The 21596-nt window shown below is 41.1% G+C and overlaps 1 protein-coding gene across 3 annotated transcripts in view; it reads left to right on the forward strand.

Moving 5' to 3' along the window:
* nat10 (N-acetyltransferase 10) overlaps positions 1-21596 on the forward strand; it is a 64971-nt gene that overhangs the window by 10302 nt on the left and 33073 nt on the right. For all 3 annotated transcript variants that reach the window (XM_086008058.1, XM_086008056.1, XM_086008057.1), the window contains exons 4-16: positions 412-583; positions 1588-1710; positions 3363-3424; positions 8888-9002; positions 10032-10139; positions 12565-12698; positions 14873-14966; positions 15246-15344; positions 15488-15624; positions 16365-16489; positions 17943-18093; positions 19038-19134; positions 20085-20201. In XM_086008058.1, coding sequence (XP_085864184.1) covers positions 412-583; positions 1588-1710; positions 3363-3424; positions 8888-9002; positions 10032-10139; positions 12565-12698; positions 14873-14966; positions 15246-15344; positions 15488-15624; positions 16365-16489; positions 17943-18093; positions 19038-19134; positions 20085-20201 — 1534 coding nt within the window. The remainder of the gene's footprint in view (positions 1-411; positions 584-1587; positions 1711-3362; positions 3425-8887; positions 9003-10031; positions 10140-12564; positions 12699-14872; positions 14967-15245; positions 15345-15487; positions 15625-16364; positions 16490-17942; positions 18094-19037; positions 19135-20084; positions 20202-21596) is intronic.

A 21596-nucleotide genomic window follows, 5' to 3' on the forward strand; every position in this document is an offset into this window, starting at 1 on the left:
GGGATCTGCTACGATAAAAAAATTGATTACGGATTTTTCCCATTATTGTAATGTTTCTTTAACCCAGTAGCCCGTGAGGCTACCAAGTTCAAATCTTGGTGTCCATCTTAACCAATAAGAGGAGAAAGTAACATTGTATGATGACAATGGCTCAATTGCATAGAATACATAACCCTGGCCACTGAAGTCAAAACAATGTCGAGTTTAGAATGTATGGGATAAATTGATGTAGCAAAATGCATACCAGTGTAAGTGGTGAAGAAATGCTAAAATGAATAATAATTTCCAGGCTGACTAGGCTTGTATTTACAAATCTTGTCAGCATTTTATAGGTAGTTGTTACTGAGTGTGACAGGTCATTACTGTTAATGCTACTGTTGTATAAATACTATGTACCCGGTTCTCCTCCAGTCACAGGAAGAAGCGAATGAGACAGTTACAGAAGAAGATAAAAAGCGGTACGCTCGACCTCAAGCAGGATGATCCCTTTGAGCTTTTCGTAGCTGCAACTAACATTCGATACTGCTATTACAATGAGACTCATAAAATCCTGGGTAACACGTTTGGGATGTGTGTTCTGCAGGTGTGTACATTATTTCTATTCATTTTTGTGTGCATGTAAAGGGACAAGATTATTGTGGCTAGCTGTGAGATTAGAGCAATTTATATATTTTGAAGGTGGCTGAGCCATACAGACCAGATAGATCCCAGGATTGATCCTTGGTCTTTACGGAGTTAGCTGGGGCAATAGAATGGTCAGCAGTCCTGAATTAAAGAGAGTAACATTGATCATTATTCAGTGACGCCTGCTTTTGTGTATCAGGTGAGAGCGCGATCAGGTTTGCTATAATGCCTTCCCTCATCCATCAAGAATACTACTAATCTCACAGTTAAGGCTCGCACGTGAATAATGACCACTTGAGTGAGGTACAGGAGGTCTTCAGGTGCCTGTGGAATTGTAACCCAGGCAGGATTCAATGCCTAGAGGAGAGGGGGGGGGAAACTGGTGTATGGGATGGGGAGGAATGGGGTGTTAAAGGCCAAATTTACTTGATTTTATTCTGGAGTGAGCCTGCAGAGATTTGACGACTCTAAGTGGAATGCATAGTTTAGACACTGCATGTTGAAGCCTTGCAGAAGCTCCTTTTGGCTGTGGTATGTACTACGTAGTATGATACTGGCATTCATAGCATGTCAGACATTGGGGGTAACATTAGAATCAGGTACTGCATGTTTCTAGTTAGTAGGGTTGTGCTGCAATATGACATACTCTTGGATTTACCTAATGACTGAATATTGAGTAGTAATGTAACCTTCACCTCTAACTTTGCAGTAGCATCCTTTGCAGCACCAAATAGCCTTTGACTCCTCTCTGGAGGGCTCTTAGAATCACATTAGTCTGAATTCTTGGGTCACACACAGTACAGTATTCAGTAGACACTCAGCCAAAGAATGTTGGGGATCTGTAGTTTATTAGCAACAATTAATATAGCAGTTTTTAAAGGAAAATGTATTCAAACTATTGCCAACTCTTGGTAAGACACAAAAGGGTATGCTTGAACATGTTGTCTTCATCTTATCTTCCAGGACTTTGAAGCCATGACTCCAAACCTTTTGGCCAGGACTGTTGAGACGGTGGAAGGGGGTGGACTTGTTGTGATTCTGCTGAGAACTGTTAACTCCTTGAAACAGCTTTATACGATGACGATGGTATGTGTTGTGTATGGTAGACCGCAGTAACTGCCTGTATCCAGCAGTTCTTTTCACTTGACAATTGGTATGCTAGCTTGTGCTGATGTTGAAAAGCCTCCATGTGGTAATAAACTAGGCTTGTATTCCCTTGAATGTAGAAGATTAAGGGCTGATCTAATCGAAGTGTTTAAGATGAGTAAAGGATTTATAAGGGGAGAAAGAGAGAAACTGTTTCCTCTAGTTCGAGAGATCAGAACAAGAGGGCATAACTTTAAAATTAGAGCTAGGTCATTCAGGGGTGATGTCAGAATGCACTTCTTCACAAAAGGTAGTGGAAATCTGGAACTCTTTCCCTGCCCCCCCCCCCCCAAAAAAGTTTGAGGCTAGGTCAAAGTTTCAAAACTGAGATTGTTATATTTTTGTTAGACGAGGGTATTAAGGGTTATGGAACCAAGGCGAGTAAATGGAGTTAAGATACAGACCAGCCATGATTTAATTGAATGGCAGAACAGGCTCAAGGGGCTGAATGGCTGACTCCTGTTCCTATGAGTTAGTTGAGACCAGCTGAATGGCTTCCTGTGAAGTGTGGAGACCAAAAATTGCAGGCCTCCATGAGGGAAATGAAATAACATTACAGTAAGTGCAAAAACACATCCTACAAGATTTCAACTTATTTGATGTAAGTATATTACATTGGAAATCCTAAGATAACTAAGGATATCATTGAGCTGACGTTACAGTATTGTATAACCATTGACCTAAATTTACAGTAAATGTATTAATGTAGTACATTAATATAAATCAATTTTCACCTCTGCAAAAATCCTAGTTGTTAAAGGCACAGTTGAGAAAGAAAAGAAAGAATAAATGTAAGAACTTGCATTTCACGACCTCAGAACATCCCAAAGCGCTTCACAGCCAATTAAGTATTTTTTGACATGTAGTCACTGTTGTAAGGACATTAGGGATATGGAGAAAATCTGTGTAGGAATTGCGATTCAAAAGATAGAGCTGTCATGGCTAATAAAAATGTTGAAGATATTTCATTGGGTCCAAAGGCTCCTATGTACAAATCACTCTGCCAAATAGCCAGAATCTTGTACCTCTACACAAGCAAAGTGGTTTAATATTATTGGACATGACGGTATTTATGTTATGGCACCAATGTATGACATGTAATTTGCAAATAGTCAAGTATTTTACATGAGTGAATTTCCTCACTAGACATGGAGTTCCTTTTGAAAATAAACATTCTGGGTGCTGCCTAGCATTATGATGTATTTGTAAATGCTCAAGTCCTCCCTGTAAGCTAGATCTTAATCACCAAATGTGCTGAGTTGATTTAGTCTTTATGTTTCCTTTAGTTTGAAAGTGAACTTGGTTGGAATCAGCCCTGCATGCGGTTTTGAATCTGTAGCAACTCTGATCTTGAGTGATTGTTCATCTTGATAACCTTTTTAAAGGGCTAGATTTGATTTTAACCAAACCAGTAGGGACCTCTTGTCTTTAAATTATTGGTTCTTTCTAACAATGTGTTTCAAAATGTGTATTTAAAGTAAGTGGGATAGGAGAAACAGTCTGAATTTATTTGAATTTTTATTAATGATTCACTTTTGTCTTGATTTTAATTTGTTTTTCTTTTTTTCCCCCTTCTCCCTTCCCTATCCAAGGATGTCCATGCACGTTTCAGAACAGAATCACATCAGGATGTGATTGGGAGATTCAATGAAAGGTAGACATTTTTGATAAGATCCTATTAAATAATATTTATGTTGCGTTGAAATGGACTGTGCACCAAGTATACATAGCTTTACAAGGGGAGGCAGATGTTTTGCAGGAATAGGAGGAAAGTTACAGGGAAAGATGGAGAGGGGAGATATCACCAGTTGAGCAGGTTTTATTTTCAGAAGCTTTTGAAGGCAGAGGGGAGGGGTAACAAGGCAAATTGGATTGGGAGTAAATTCCAAAAAGAGCAAGGACACAGTAACTGAAAAATCAGCCTCTTGTGTTCGAACAGAACAAGTAGAGAACTGAAGTTAGAGAACAGGGGATGTGCGATGGAATGCATGGCTGGAGAAGATTACAGGTAGGGTGGAAAAAGGCTACAATGGTATTTGAAAATGCAGATAAGGATCTTGAAATTGATTCGATAGCAAAATACTGCGGATGTTGGAAATCCGAAATAACAACAGAAAATGCTGGAAAAACTCAGCAGGTCAGGCAACATCCGTGGACAGAAATTTGAGTTGACGTTTCAGGTCGAACCTGAAACGTCAACTCAAATTTCTGTCCATGGATGTTGCCTGACGACCTGAGTTTTTCCAGCATTTTCTGTTGTTATTTCTTGAAATTGATTATTTGTTTTTGCTGGGGCACAGGGAGCCAGTGGAGCTTGACGAGGGCAAGTGTGTTGAACTCAGTTCAGGAAAGGACTTGAGTCATATAGATTTGGGTTAGTTGAAGTTTGGGGAGCAGCTAGGGGGCTTTTGAATCCTTGAGCTTATGAAGGTGTGGATTAGTCTTTTGGGAATGATGAAGAAGTAGGGATGTAAATGCATAGTGTTCCACTGATGTCCAAACATCTGGGTCATCATCGACCTTAGAGCACATATACCAGAAACGCTGTTTACGGAGGTCACAGACCATCATCAAAGACCCTACCCGCCACAGTCTGTTCGCCCTCCTGCCATCTGGGAGACGCTACAGATGCATTCGCACCCGTACGACCAGATTTAGGAACAGCTTCTTTCCCAGGGCTGTCATCCTACTGAACTCCACAAATAAACTCTAAAGCCTGCACATCTGCCAATGCACTTTATTATGGTTATGTTTATGTTAATGTATTACAAGCCAAATGTATGTTGAATGTTTAAATGTCTTAATCTAAATGTACACTCTCGGGAGCCGCAAGCCTACATTTCGTTGTACTGCACTTGTGCACTAACAATGACAAAGTTGATTATGATTATGATGTCAGTACCAGCCGCAAGCATCAATTTCTGAGTTCCTTTATGAAATCGCCCCTTGCACACCCATAATGTATATAGTCAGAATGGCTTTCCACTGTAAAATAGGTAATGATTTTGATATTTCCTGAAAGGTAGGAAGTTCTTAATGTTGATATGTAGAGGAGGAGAGAAAATACTTCATCTCTGCCCCTCTCCATGCTAACTTCCCTTAACAAGAATAACTGGATGAAATACATTGTTTGCTGTACAGAGCAGTTAGTAAATAGATTAACTTTTATGTTTTAACTTTTTTTGCTACATTTATGTGCTTACTGTGGGAAGGGATGTTAAAGAACCATAGAAATGTATGGCACAGGAGGATGCCATTTGGCCCATTGTGTCTGTGCTGGCCGAAAAAGAGCTATCCAGCCTAATCCCACTTTCCAGCTTTTGATCCGTAATCCTGTAGGTTACAGCACTTCGTGTATATCCAGGTACCTTTTTAAATGTGGTGAGGGTTTCTGCCTCTGCATTTCGAGCAGTGAGTTCCAGACCCCCACCACCCTCTGGGTGAAAAAGCTTCTCCTTAACTCCCCTCTAATCCTTCTACCAAATACTTTAAATCTATGCCCCCTAGTTATTGACCTCTCTGCTAAGGGAAATAGGTCCTTCCTATCCTATCTCGGCCCCTCATAATTTTATTCACCTCAGTTAAGTCTCCCCTCTGCCTCCTCTGTTCCAAAGAAGAAAACTCCAGCTTATCCAATCTTTCCTTATAACTAAAATTCTCCAGTCTTGGTAACATCCTCGTAAATCTCCTCTGTACCCTCTCTAGTGCAACCACATCTTTCCTGTAATGTGGTGACTAGAACTGTACGCCGTACTCTAGCTATGGCCTAACTAGTGTTTTATACAGTTCAAGCATGCTCTTATATTCTATGCCTCAGCTAATAAAGGAAAGTGTCCCTTATGCCTTCTTAACCACCTTATCTACCTGTCCTGCGACCTTCAGGGATCTGTGGACATGCACTGCATTGTCCCTCTGTTCCTCTGCACTTCTCAGTATTCATTTATTGTGTATTCCCTTGCCTTGTTAGCCCTCCGTAAATGCATTATCTCACACTTCTCCGGATTGAATTCCATTTGCCGCTTTTCTGCCCACCTGACCAGTCCATTGATATCTTCCTGCAGTCTACAGCTTTCTTCCTCACTATCAACCACACGGCCAGTTTTTGTATCATCTGCAAACTTCTTAATCCTGCACCCTGGAATGAAGTCTAAATCATTGATACATACCATGAAAAGCAAAGGACCTAGTACTGAGCCCTGCGGAACCCCACTGGAAACAGTCTTCCAGTCACAAAAACATCCGTCGACCATTACCCTTTGCTTTCTGCCACTGAGCCAATTTTGGATCCAACTTGCCACTTTCCCCTGGATCTCATGGACTTTTACTTTTCTGACTAGTCTGCCATGTGCGACCTTGTCAAAAGCCTTGCTAAAAATCCATGTAGACCACATCAAATGCGCTACCCTCATCGACCCTCCTTGTTACCTTCTCAAAAAATTCAATCAAGTTAGTCAGACACGACCTTCCTTCCCTTAACAAATCCCATGCTGACTGTCCTTGATTAATCTGTGCCTTTCTAAATGACGATTAATACTGCCCCTCAGAATTTTTTCCAATAATTTGCCTACCACCGAGGTTAGGCTGACTGGCCTGTAATTACTCGGTCTATCCCTTTCTCCACAACGGTACAACATTAGCAGCCGTCCAGTCCTCCAGCAAAACACCTGTAGCCAAAGAGGATTGGAAAATGATGGTCAGAGCCTCTGCTATTTCCTCCCTTGCTTCTCTTAACAGCCTGGGATGCATTTCATCCGGGCCTGGTGATTTATCTACTTTCAAAGATGCTAAACCCCTTAACATCTCCTCTCTCTCTATGTTTATCCCATCCAATATTTCACACTCCTCCTCCTCAACTGCAATATCTGCACCATCCCTCTCCTTTGTGAAGCAAGGTATTCATTAGGAACCATACCCACGTCTTCCGCCGCAACACAAAGGTTACCTTTTTGGTCTCTAATAGGCCCTACTCTTACTGGAAGTGGAACATTTTCCCATTTTGGGGACACAATGTCAGTATCAAGCACTCTCATGTCAAATTAGCGCTGTTCATTGCAGCATAAAGCTCTCCCTATTGTGTCATTAATACAACAATGTGCTCGACCTCCGAATAGCAACCCGAACTGTAACAGTATACGGCTGTTTTCCATTTCCCACACCAGCCGTGCTGTGACATCTGAGGGCCTATGTCATCTTGGAACCGCACAAACTCATTTAACAAAGAACTCTTATTGCCAACAGAAAAAGATCATCTTCCCATCAATTTGAACTACATTTGAACACAAGATAAAAGGCCTATAAACCACTTGGTGCTCCTAAAGTTAGGTCTATTTGTAAACCAATTGCAAGTTGTCATACCAGAGTCCACATTGGAAGGCTTGAGATGGCCCAATTTTGTAAAATGGCTTAATTATTATAATATACATGTGTAGCAGTTAGTGTAGATCGCCACTAAATAAGAGTTTGACTTCGACGAACTATTAACAAGTTGTTTATTTACAGGAACAGACTAATTACATCAAGTAAGATGGCTGACTGTAGGAGCACCGTGATATAGGTCTTGTCCCAGCGGGGACTCCACGAAGACTAACTGTAGGAGCACTGTGGAGAGCGTGATAACGTCATCACGCTCTGCTGTGTGTTCCCGCGCTTTGGGCGTCACGTGACCGCATCGTGATGTCAGCACGTTCGCGTGCGCTTAGGCGATCCCGTGACCTGCGCCGTTGCTTCGGTGCATCTCCCCGGTACGGAGGCTGGCCGTTGAGGCCGAGGTCGCGAAGCCAGGCTGTGCCGGTGCTTGCCGCGGGAGCGGGAGATCGCGTTGCTCCCGTCGGCTGGCCGATGCGGCCGAAGTTGCGGTGTGCCGGCGGCCGTCTTGGAAGACCGAGTCGGGCCGGCCGCCGGCGCGCGTGCGTCACGTGATGCGTGACGTCAGCGCGTTAGGTCGCCTCTTAAAGGGGCAATGGCCCAACAGGTAAGTTAAAGGGGCAACGGCCCCAACAGGTAAGTTATACATACATAAGTAAGTTAAGTACATAGTTAGGTAAGTTAAAGGGAATTATGTATATATATCTATATGTAAGGGACAACCGGTGGTACCGCCACACATGTAACAAATGCTGTCTGTGAGGATCCTACAATCATCAGCAACAACAATAATTTGCATTTATTTAGTGCCTTTACTATAGGAAAATGTCCCAAGGCTCTTCACAGAGGCGTAGTCAGACAAAAATGGACACTAAGCCAAAGGAGTAAATCCTAGGAGGCTTGTTCAAAGAGGTGGGTTTTAAAGAGGGTCCTAAAGGAGTTGAGGGAGTTGGAGAACCAGAGGTTTAAGATGAGAATTCCAGAGCGAAGGGCCTAGATGGCGAAGGCATGGCTGCTCATGGTAGAGTGAAGGGGGGGATGTACAAGAGGCCAGAGTCAGAAGATAGGATAGGAGAGGGGAGGGGATGTAGGGCTGGAGGAGGTTACAAAGATAAGCTGGGGTGAGGCCTTGAAGTGATTTAAACATGAGAATTTTAAACGTGGCTTTGGGGAACCAATGTAGGTCAGCAAGGACAGGAGTGATTGTTGAGCAGGACCTGATGTGGTTTAGCATACAGGCAGCAGAGTTTTGGATGGGCTGTAGTTTAGAGGGTGGGAGGCTAGCCAGGAGAGAATTGGAGTAGTTGACAAAGGCAAGATGAGGGTTTCAGCAGCAGATCAGTTAAGGCCGGTGTGTAAATGGGTGATGTTACGGAGGTGGAAGTAGGTGTTCTTTATGATATAGAGGCGGTGGGGTTTGATATTCAGCTTGGGGTCAAATAGGATGCTGAAGTTTTGAACAGTCTGATTTAACCAGAGACAGTGGCCAGTTAGGGGGATGGAATCGATGGTGAGGGTATGGAGTTTGTCCGAGGGGGGAGGGGGGCAGCATCAGAATGAATCCACTTTACATCCAATTGGTTGAAATGGGAATGGTTGAAACTGTTAAATTTGAAAGATGTGCAATTTGTAAGGGTGGGGAAAAGAGGAGGGAGGTAACACTGACCCTCATTTACTGGTCTCTTAATCTAAATGTTTGACTCTGGTTTATTATTAGCAGTCAGTTCTGTTTATATTTATTCCAATTTACCAGATTCATACTTTCTCTGGCATCCTGTAAGAATTGCATTGTGATAAATGATCAGCTGGACATCCTACCGCTTTCTAGCCACATTCTCAACATCAAACCGCTCCCACCTAAATCTGCGGTAAGTTCTGGAGATCATAGCACAATAAAACTTAGATTTTTACTGGTTTTGTTATCTGCAGTGCTTAAATATTATCTTAAGGTTAATGAAATGAGCAGCAATGGCTTGTGATGAGCTGGCCTAGGGGTTCCAGCGTTACTGTAGACTTGACATCATATCATATCTGAGGGGGAAGGGTGTTTATTTTTTATATATATAATGTAAAACCTTATTCTCCTCACACTCCATAGTATATGCCTAGATCTGCATAACTGTGAATACTGCTAGATGTCCCCCTTCCCAATGCTCCAGAACCCCTCCATTCCCATATCCTGGGACCAAAGTTCCCTGTAAGTTGCGCTTTGTTCTGCGTGGTCTGTTTCAATGTGTGGTCCCTTGAAATTTTTGCGCATGCGTGGTATTTCCAGTGTAAAAGCTTCTGAGCGGCCTGCACGGGACCTTGTTGATTACTGTGTGGTCGCGCAGCTATCTGCCGGTCCTGTGCAGCCCGGGACCGACTTTTCCAATATAAATTTTCCCGCACGTGCAAAACTTTGAATGGAGCCGCGCAGCTCCTTAAAGAGACTGCGCACCCAAATTTAAAATTAGGGGAAATATTGTTGCCTGGGACCCCCTTTTTAATGCTCACAAACTTCTAGATCACACTTGTAGTTCTCCCTGATCCCAGAACTGTACAGTGCCCCCAAATCCTGGGATTGCTTTCCCTGTGATCCCAAGAACTGTCACATTATTCCTGGAACCTCCATCTCCAACATTTCAAAAACCCTGAGATTTCATTCCACAATTGTTGGACCCTACCCCCTTCCCCTTCCTAGTACCCTCTGGTCACAGAGCGTCCCCGATGCTGATAAGTTGATTCCCCTGGTAATACAACTTGACCTAAAACCCCTGTTCATACAAAACCTCTGATTCCACAGGAAGAAGTGGTGCAGGGAAGTTTGTTTAGCAATTAACTTATCAGTGTAAAATTTTAACTAAACTTTTCATCAGTAATCATATACCTGTCCATGTATTTACCTAATTTTTAAGGAGGAAAGTCTAACGCCTCGAGAGGTTGAACTGAAGGAGCTTAAAGAATCTCTACATGACACGCAACCGGTAGGAGTCCTTATTGATGGCTGCAAAACGCTCGACCAGGTAAGAAAGGGGACCCTGATAGACCTGTACTGTAGAAGTGCAGAGTATTTCTGTTAAATGTGAACTGGCTTTCCTCGTTCTTGTTTTATACATTTTTGAGGAATTCCTTTGTTTTGGAGACCTGATTTTCTATTTAGTAGGAATGTTTCAAAGTGATTTGGAGTGCGATATTTAGAATGGGTAGAATCTGATGAGCCTCTTCCCTCTTTTTCCTGTTGTTGTGTTTTTCTGCTCCTTGTGAAATGTTGAAAATTTAATCAACCTACAGGTTTAACTGAAAACTATCATTGTTAGGATAAACACAACAGAGTGGGTTAGTACAGAAGTGACACAGAAAATTTCAGTCTAAAAACATTGGAGCAGAAATTCCGATCCCTACGGGTGGGTATCCGCGGTGTATTCACCCGTAGGGACGTCGGAAATGGCGGTTTTAGGCATGTACTGCGCATGCACTGGAAACCGGCATTTCCGATCTGTCAAGAAAGCTCTCGACAGATCCTCCACCTGCCCAGGAGAAGGGCCTCTGCGGGCGGATAGTTCCGCTTTTTGGAGACCCTCCGCCCGCAGAAAACCCTTACAATGCTTGCGCCTGGTAAAGCAGGTGTAAGGCCCGCTTTACCAGGATACGAGTTGACAAAAAGTTTTTTAAAAAAAATTTCCACTGATTTATCATTTAAAAATACTTTAAAGAAAGGTAAGTTATTTTTAGCCCTGTTAAAAACTTTAATTATTTTTTTCAAAAAATAAAATTTTTGTTTAAAATACGTAATTTATTGTAATTTAAAGTCATTTTAAAAATGTTTAAAAAAAAATTTATTTAAAGTTTTACTATGTTTTGGGGGTGATCTCTATTCATATATTTGACAGGTCTTCCTGTCAAATGTATGAAGGGAGATACCCTTCTCTGATTGGCTCCCCATGGCCCACGTGATCCCAGGGACGCTGCGAACCGCCTGCGCCTCTGGGATACGTGGGCCCTGCACACCGGCAGTTTGGAGAGGCCCAGCAGCAGAACTCTGCGCCTCCCGGGAGCCCTCGGGTCTTGGTGCAGAATTTTCCAGATCGCAGCCCTCCGCCCGCGGCAGGCCTGCGATCGGAATATCTGGACCATTAATGCAACGTGGGGTGGAGCTTGTACAACAATGCAGGAGATCTTTTACTGGCTGACTGATGTAAAAATCTGTGCTGCTTTACACCAGTGCAGCATATACATTATTTCTTATGTTAATGGATTTTTTTTTAATTAAAAGGCACCAATCACAGACTATTGTAATTGGTAAGGATTTATATAAAGCTTGGCTTTCTTTCTCTGTTACAGCATTTGTCCACTCCTTGTTGGACAGTTTTTTTTGTGGAAAGCACACTGAATGTTGTACATCTAAAATTATGCTCCTGTTCTGTAGTAACTTTAAAGATAATGACCCGGATTTTTCGATGGTAATGATGGCGAAACTGTCGGCATTCGCTGTCATTACCCTTCTGAAACTGACCGCAACTTCAGGATTTAGCGCATGCGCAAATAAACGCGAAAATCCTGAAGTTGTGGTCAGCCATTCACTGCTCTACCACAGGTTGTGCTGTGGAACTCCCCAGTGCCGACGATCAGTTGAACTCGCATATAAGGATGATGAAAACTTCCCCTTTTATGATGGAATATCGCTGTTAAAAAACCCTCTATAACTTTAAACCTTGTTGAAAGAGGTGTAACTTGGTTTTTAATGACGTACTGACTGCTCAACACCCATTCTGGCCCTGAAAAACTAATTTATATTTGTGGAATGTCACATTTTTCCATTAATATGATTAAGAATTACAAGTTTTTAATTTTTTTTTTACATTTATGATATTTCAGCTTCTACCTTAAATCATATGTGTATGTCCCAATCTTTATTTCGCTCTCTGTAAAATTTATAAAAAGTGCATTTTACTTCCTGGTTTGATGTCCGAGAATTCTTCAGTGTGATTTGGCTGCTTAGCCAGCTTGATGATCTCATTGTTGCTGGACGCTTAGGATTCGCTTGATTTGACGCCAGATTCAAACAACGATTGGGACAGCTGAAATTCATGGCACAGAGATTGCTAGATCTTTGTGTGCAAATTCCGGGCCATAATTTTACTCCTGTAGTTCCAGCCATCCTCCGTTGGCCAAGAGGATGTGGCAAACTGCATCAAACTGCTCTATGATCGTCATCCGTGCTGCTTTATTTGACACTTCCAGTATAGCTGTTTTTCTCCCTTGTCCAATTGCCTTGCACTACTCCAAGTAATTTTAAAGACATCATTACTAGAAATACCTTGTGCTTTTTTAGCAGCCGTATAACCAGTTTCCAGGCAGCTATGGGGTCTCTTAATGGGACACCAGTCTTTGTATTGCCATGTTAACTTTTGTCTGCAAGCAAACCAACGCAATGGTTGTCCTTATTAGGCTAAAGCAGTACTGAAGTTCATTGAAGCTATTTCGGAGAAGACACTCAGAAGCACGGTTGCTTTAACTGCTGCCAGAGGCCGTGGTAAATCTGCTGCATTGGGACTAGCTATTGCAGGAGCAGTGGCATTTGGGTAAGTGTTTAATCTGCTACTTCATTTTCCTGTGCTGTGATATTTTTCTGCAATTTTTTTTCCCTCCTGTCGCCTCTGGTTCTTTTGCCAATTATCTTCAATCTCCTCTGGCTACCGACCCTTCTGCCACTGGAAACAGTTTCTCCTTAGTTACTCTATCAAAACCCTTCATGCTTTTGAACACCTCTGTCAAACCTCCCCTTAACCGTCACTGCTCTAAGGAGAGCAATCCCTGTTTCTCTAGTTTCTCCACGTAACTGAAGCCTTTCATCCCTGGTGCCATTTCTAGTATATCTCTTGCACCCTCTCGAAGACCTTGACATCTTTCCTAAAGTGTGCAACACAGTACTCCAATTGTGGCTTAACCAGTGTTTTATAGAGGTTTAGCATAACTTCCTTGCTTTTGTACTCCATGCCTCTATTTATAAAGGCAAGGATCCCAATTGCCTTTTTAGCAGCCTTTTCAACTTGTCCTGCCACCTTCAAAGACTTGTCTACATACACCCCAGGCCTCTATGTTCCTGCACCCCCTTTAAAATTGTACCATTTAGTTCATATTGCCTCTCCTCATTCTTCCTACCAAAGTGCATCACTTCACATTTCTGTGTGTTAAATTTCATCTGCCATGTGTCTGTCGCTTTCACCAGTTTGTCCTCCTGAAGTCTGTTACTATCCTTTTCACTCTTTACTACATTTCCAAGTCCCGTGTCATCTGCAAACTTTGAAATTATGTCCAGTATACCCAAGTCCAGGAGATTAATATATATCAAAAAGAGCTGTGGTCCCAACACTGACCCCTGGAGGACAAACTGCACACTTCCCTCCAGTCTGAAAAGCAACCGTTCACTGCTACACTCCGCTTTCTGTCCCTTAGCCAATTTCGTATCCACAGTCACTGCTAACATGTATATTATGTGGTACTTTATCAAATGCCTTTTTAAAGACAACTATGCTTGTAATGTAAATTTTTGTTGACAACAGGGGATGTTGCATTTCTCTTTCATGCACTAAGTTTGTGGAATTGCAGCCAGTTGGTGCTGCCGTTTGTGCAAAAAGATTTATCTCCTAACCGAAATCAGCATTTTACTGAGCCAGATTCTGTAGAAACTCTTGCAGTACAATTATAGACCACAGCAAGACAGTGATCTATTTTCTAAAAAGAATTGTACAAAGAAAAAACAGCAATGACCCTTGGTGATGGGATAATGCAGCTTTTGAGTCATAACTGGTATTTTGTCTTGAACATATTGAAGCTACAGGAAACTCTCGTTTAAACGGCACCTAAATATCCGGAATTCTCTATTAACCGGCAAAATTCATACTCCGAAAACACCTCAATAACCGGAAATGTTGCCGAGTCCGAGTCTCCCGCGGTGGGCGAGTTAGTCAGTGGGGGTAGTTCTCCAAACTGCCACTAATCGGCTTCTTGGCGCTGTCGGAAGTCCGAACACCTCAATAACAGGAGTCTGACTCTTTGTTAAAAATAGCCTCGGTAGATAACTTTCTCTGTCATCCGGAATTTTTAATCAACTGGCACCATGTCGGTGCCGGATACCAAAGAGTTTCCTGTAGCAATATATAGTTTTATAATGGGGGGGGTGCGTGTTGTGGAAGCAGAATATGATAGCAATATTGAACTCCTCACATATTTGTATTGAAATCCACATACTGTAGTTGTGGGCACGATAATGTCAGAACTCATGGAAATCTTTTGTCAGGAGTTAACATTTATTTGCAGTTCTTTCTGTTTGTCCTCAAAACCGTAAACCTCGCTATATATCTAGAATGAACCTTTGGCAGTTAGTATTTTTTCTGACTTTCCCACTATCAATGCATGTTCTTGTACCATAGTGTTGATGGATGCTGGAGTCCATTTGAAACCTTGGGGTTTGAATATGGAGACCACCATTTGCAAAATATATAAAATCCATGTGTTGTGCATTTAATTACTCAGTCTTTTTTTTTTTAAACATTTTTTTTTTTTTTTTTAAATGTGTTGTGCCGTTCTGATACTATTTAAATATTTTAAAGCCCAAACCGGCAAAGAAACCTTCAAAGTTAGTTATTTTCACATTATTACCTGATGATACTAGATTCAGGGCTTTTAAGTTAATTTATGTCAAATATCTATTGAAAATGATTATGGCTCATGAGTGTATTTCCTCTGTTTTTAGATATTCCAATATCTTTGTTACCTCACCAAGTCCAGACAACTTACACACCCTATTTGAATTTGTTTTTAAGGGGTTTGATGCATTACAGTATCAGGTAAGAGAGTGAGCCCACCTGAGTTGTGATGAACCATTTTCTTTCCACAAATAGGAAAGAATATTCACGTAGGATATAAGATTTATATATGTATCATTGAATGATTTTTTTTTTTAAGTGACAAGTAATATCTTTTCCAGGATATGTGCAGTTGGTTGGCTAATGCAGTTGCAATGACTGCCCAACTTTTTACCAAAGTTCCATTGCTTTAAAAAAAAAAATCAGCTTTTTATTTGGTCTCCATGAGGACTTGAGTAACTGCTTTTTTTTCCCTTTCAGGAACATTTGGACTATGAAATAATTCAGTCCTTAAATCCTGAGTTCAACAAAGCTGTGGTTCGAGTTAATATCTATAAGGAGCACAGGCAGACCATCCAGGTAAAACAGTGCTTTGCTGATTTCACTGGTTCTTGTGCTGCAAAAATAACTGCAGCAATCTGCACTGATGCAGTTTTCTTTGCTAACAGTGCATGCGAATCGTAAAATCATGTAATCACAGTATTTCTATTGTCCCTTCTCAGTACATCCACCCTGCTGATGCAGTTAAACTGGGTCAGGCTGAGCTGGTGGTAATTGACGAGGCAGCTGCCATCCCACTCCCATTGGTGAAGAAACTGCTGGGACCCTACCTCGTCTTTATGGCCTCCACTATAAATGGGTACGTGATTAGATCATAGTCTGAAGCTACATTATAGAATAACTATTGTTTTAGATTTTACATGTGCACCCAAATTTAACATTGACTGTTGAGAGTTTTAAAAAATGCTAGCTGATCTGTCATAGCGTTGTTCATGGGTGCTATGCTGTATAACCCACATTATCGGGGCACATCTGATAACTAAGTGAAATTGCAATTTTCATGGTTTTTTACTGTATTTTGGCAATCCATTTTTCCTTAGCAATGTCTAACTTGCACTATTTGTTCCTTCACCTTTGTGTGTAATTATTGTTTCTGCACATTTTTGAAGTGCAGGATATACAGGAAGATATTGAGCGTGTAACAGATTAGAAGGAGGTACCTGATGTTTGAGAGCATGGGGTAATGGGATCTGGCAAGACTAGGGGAGGGGCTGGATTTTGGTAGTATTGGGGACAATGGGGTGATGCTGCAGATTGGCTGAATTGGGCCGGAGTTTCTTGGGTTTGGCAGACTGTAGTGGACAAGCACAGGGAATAGTCTTGGAGTTTAGCAACACTCAGTGATGCTGAAGTTTGGCAGTAAATCACAAAGTCCTGGTCGAGATTATGTTTTTAATATTAAAAAACTTCTGGAATTTTGAAATCTGTAGCAAGGTTGAGAGACTTTTAATAGACTTTAGCAAGACCCTTGGTATGGTCTTTTCTTGGTGTATTATTGCAGTATCTTTAACCCTGGGTTTGGAATCTATCTGTTTTCAGATATGAAGGGACAGGTCGTTCACTCTCTTTAAAACTGATACAACAGCTGCGACAACAAAATGTTCAGAGCCAGGTCAACATGACTGCAGAGAATAAAACCACTTCCACTGCCAAACTCAGCACGGGTATTGAATACTGCCTTTTCTCATTCTGTAGCCTGTTCACTCTGTTTGGTCATCTGTCTAGTATCTTTTTTCATGAATAAGAAAATTCTAATCTTTTGGTTATTTCAGTCCTTTGCATAAAATGTCTAGTTTGTCATTTTTCTAATTTTGTTAGACATTCAGTATTTAAATTGTTTGGGCATTTTCATTTGAGGTAGTAAAGGGCATACAATCTCAATTTTCTCCTTGTGTATTTTCAGACCTGCTAGGTCATCTTTGCCAAGAGAATGTATGGGCTGTCTGATTTCAGACTTCAGCAGATTTCTTTTTGGGGCATCTGGTGGGATACACCTGATCGGGAGGCAATTTCTCCATATACCAGCTTATTTCCCCTTTTGTTTCTTCCCTCCAAAAAAAAAAACCCGTTGTGGCATTGTGCCATCCCTAGTGTTGGAATATTTTTAGAAGAAAAATGTGGGCGAGGGAATTCAGTAATCTCTTCCTTGCTTGCAGTCATTGCAACTAATACTGGTCTGCAGTTGGGAATTGGTGTTTGTTTAATTTATGTAGTGACAGGCAAAAATTAAAGTTTGTCCCTTTTTCGTTCTGGTAAATTCTAAGACACATCTGCAAGATGTTATGTTATTATCTTGTGTCATGATGTACAAAGACCATAATTTCATTGTCTGTGTTTATCAAAGTGTGATAACGATGGCTCCATAGCAATTAGTGAAGAACATTGTGCAGAGGCCTTTACCATGGAATTTTTTTTTTTTAAATACTGGATTAAATACATTTTGAAATATCTTGGTAATTAATTCATTGTATGTATTACTTGGAGACAGAGAGTTATTTAAAAATATTTGCAGAAAAGCTGTTTAATTTTAAGTATGATTTATAGTAAAGGTTTCTTATAAAACCTGTGGGCTTGCCCTTTTTATTCTCCCAGAGTGTCAACTTTTGAGTTTCTTTGTACATTCTTATGACAAGCTAAATACTCCAGAGTGACCAGGCATTTGCCATACAATTGCAGTTTTTCAGCAGGCATTCACTCTGTACTGTGATTCATTCATCTTTATAACTTGTGTATATGCTAAATGTCATTTGTACATCTATTTGGTAGTAAAACAGTTTCTATTTTCCATGTTTATTTCTCCATAAGGCCTCTTGCCTACATACGGCCTTTTCCATCGCTATGGCACATTCCTACAATGCAGCATAATCCACAGCCACTGTTGGTGCAGTATTGTGATTGTTGGGTGCATTTGTAGTGGGGCCAGATAGACATGCTGCTCTCTTCTTGAGAACGAAATCACACCGTGGTTGGGTGGTAGACTGAAGTGCAGACAGTCCTGAAATTGGAATTGCTGGATAGCTTGAATGTTTTTAATGTGCTAAAGAGAATATAGTACACAACATAATTTTTTGTGTGATGTATTAATGTATTAACTAATCCATTATTATTTATTGATAGTACGGACCCTGCATGAGGTTTCTTTACATGAGGCAATTCGATATGCACCCGGAGACCCAGTGGAGAAATGGCTGAATGATCTGCTGTGCTTGGATTGTCTGAACATTCCCCGAATCATCTCGGGCTACCCACTTCCAGAGACGTGTGATCTGTATCCACCAGCTAATCTCAGTTTGTCTTAAATATATTTTCATAGCAAAAATACTGAGGAACCTTGTTAGTTAGAACTCCAAGACTAACCAGAACGATAATCTCCAGGCTTCATGTTATCAAGTTGCCCCGTAACCCATTTAAATGTGTCTACTTCTGGGTTTGAGTTCCAGTTACTGAGTGGTTGTATCTGTTGAGATCTGAAAAAGATTCTTGGGGTCTGAGCAATAATACTTACCATTCTAAAATTTTAATTTAGAAAAGACATGGATATTCTAGGTGTACACATGAAAATTATGTTTCTGTACAGTATGGCCTAAAAATAAATATCCCAGCCCTGGACTATTTTGGATCTAGTGCAGAAATGCTACTGCAGTCTACACTAATTGCTTAAACTACAAGGGATTTTTACAAAAGTGTTACAGTCTTGTAACATGCTTTATTCCTGAGCACTGCCTACATTCTGTCAGCAATTCCTCTATCATGCAAGAGATTGTGGGAAAGGCTTTAACCAGTACATCATTAAACAGAAAATCTTGAAGCTGAAATTTCTGTCTTAAAACTAGGCGTATAGTATGTGTTGTTGTCTTGGCCCACGTGGGTGCACTCCTTGGAGTGGTACGGGCAACATACAAAAGTGTTCCTGTTAGTTTGCATATATCTGAAACTATGCATAGTAGCATGTCTTGATGTTCTGATTTAGGATTTATTCCCCAGTGAGGTGACAGTGCAATGAACTGTCCTTTTCAAACCTTCAGGTGCATTAACTTCAGACAGGATAAACCAGCGAGTATTATAAATTCAGATAGAACTGGTAGGCTTTGTGGCCTGGATTGCCAGAGCTTTTCGGCTTCATGTGCCACCGCTGTAGTTTGGACACCCAGTAGTAGATCCAGGGGCTTTTGATGATGATCACAGAGTTTCTTACCTTAACTGTTACTACAGCTACTATGTGAACAGGGACACATTATTCTGTTACCACAAAGCATCTGAGGCCTTTCTGCAGAGATTGATGTCTCTGTATGTGGCATCCCATTACAAGGTGAGGCTCTGAGTTGCAACCTAAAGTCCTAACTCTCATGATGATAAGCTTTAATAATGCTCTTCTTTGCTTGTAAGAACTAAATTTTATAATGCATTTGCAGAAGCTGTTCACCTATTGTAGCCGATTTTCGGTTTGTTTCTTGTTATATGTAATTGAACATAAGAAATAGGAGCAGGAGTAGGCCAAACAGCCCTTTGAGCCTGTTCCGCCATCCAATAATATCATGGCTGGTCTTCGACCTCAACTCCACTTTCCCGCCCGGTCCCCATATCCCTTGATTCCCTTAGAGTCCAAAAATCTATCGATCTCAGCCTTGAATATACTCAATGACTGAGCATCCACAGTCCTCTGGGGTAGAGAATTCCAAAGATTCACAACCCTCTGTGCAAAAACATTTCTCCTCATCTCTGTCCTAAATGGCCAACCCCTTCTCCTGAGTCTATGTCACTTAGTACTAGACTCTCCAGCCAGGGGAAACCACCTCTCAGCATCTACCCTGTCAAGCCCTCTCAGAATCTTGTATGTTTCAATGAGATCACCTCTCATTCTTCTAAACTCCAGAGAGTATAGGCCCAATCTCTCCTCCTAGGACAGCCCTCTCATCCCAGGAATTGATGTAGTGAACCTTCGTTGCACCCCCTCTAATTGGTTAGAATTTTCTAGGCAAAGTTGAAATTTTACAATGTTTTAAAAAAAAAAAACTTTATTCTTGTGAAGCATAAGTATGAGTCTCTGCTTTAAATCATATCTGTTGAGAGTATTCAGAATAAACATTTTCTAGACAATTACTGAAGAATATGTATGCTTGGAAAGTTGACAAAGTTGCCAGGAGATAAGCACTTTGGAATGTTCCTTTACATTTAAGGCACCGATTAATTCTTCACTGCCTGTTAGCCATTGCTTCAGAAGTTTAAAAAAAAATGAAACCTGTTTTGAAATCTCCACAGAACACCCCTAATGACCTTCAGTTACTTTCTGATGCTCCTGCTCACCATCTTTTCTGCTTGCTGCCCCCGGTGCAGCCTACTCAGAATTCACTGCCAGAAGTACTTGCTGTCATTCAGGTAATGTGCAGCATGAGGGTCACTGATGAGCATTCACTTGCAAATTAAGATCATCCAACCAAATGCTCCAACATATTGTTATATAAGATTTATACTTGCGTGGCCAGATTTGTATACTGTTTTATATTCCATTACAGTCCTTTGCTGTATCAGTTAAGCTATCAGATATACTTGGGATGAAATCATACTATATGATGTTAGTACCCTTGTGTGAAAGTCTTTTATCTGTGGTTTTAATGGAGACAAAAGAGTTTCATACAAAAGTATTAAACATCTGTTTGCAGATATCACACTGCAATTTGACCTTGGTTGTGTCATTTTAGTCAAAGGGGTAGCATCACCGAGGCCAGGTGGTGTATTTTTCCAAATGTTCTTTAGCTCAGCATCACTTTGAATCAAGCCGTTATAAAGGTCTATTTCTCTGGATGTTGAAGGGTTGTAAATGAAATAAGTTTGTACCACTTCTATCCATTTCTTAGTGGATGTCAGCACAAATTAATATAATTTCCACAATCACATTCTGAGAAGCCATAAACATTAGAAAGGGGAACTTTCCAGTCCTAGTGCTTTGGTCAAATGCCAACTTCACAAGATTGTCTGTAATTGGATGATTTACCCGATTAGATTTACACAGGCAAACTCTCGCCTGCATTGGCCGCTGGGAATTCAGTGGAGAGGGGGCAAAAGTACTTTGAAGAGTTGCTGATGTTGCATGGTGGGAAAATTTAAAGGGAAGTGGCTGCTTAAAGCTGCATATATAGGGTTAGAAATTAATATATGGTCAAGAGATGGTGTGTTATGGCATTGGAACCCCTTTTTTCATAGTTTATTTGGATGTGCAGCTGCATAAGGAGGATGGATGGAGGGTTACTCTTTTTGGCACTGAAGGGCACTCCCTAGAGGATGACAATTTACGTACTTACGTATTTCTTAAGGCTAAAGGGATATGGGGAGAAAGCAGGGACAGGGTACTGAATTTGGATGATCAGCCATGATCTCATTAAATGGCGGAACAGGCTCGAGGGGCCGAATGGCCTACCCCTGCTCTTATGTTTACAGCTGGTCTTTATACTTTGGAAATTTGGTAGTCCTTTAAAATTAGGCAACTGTCATACTTGGTGCTAGTTGGTAGCAAAGTAGTTGCAATAGCTGGCTTATGCTTGCTGGCTTGGTGTCCCATTTACTTGTTTATTTTGAAATACCTTAGGATGTTTCTTTATGTTAAATATGTGGTATAGATACAGGCAGACTTATCAGCAGCATGATAACTGATATATCGTTCACTTGTTCCATTCATCTGTCGGCAGTCTGTTTGGCTTATGCTAGACTTTGAGGATGTGGATGAAAAGTGCACTGACACTCAACTGATAGTGCTTTACCTATGGTACAGGTTGT

Source organism: Somniosus microcephalus, chromosome 15, assembly GCF_052327205.1.
Source record: "Somniosus microcephalus isolate GS21.2 chromosome 15, FLI_Smic_1.0, whole genome shotgun sequence".
Taxonomy (NCBI): Eukaryota; Metazoa; Chordata; class Chondrichthyes; order Squaliformes; family Somniosidae; genus Somniosus; species Somniosus microcephalus.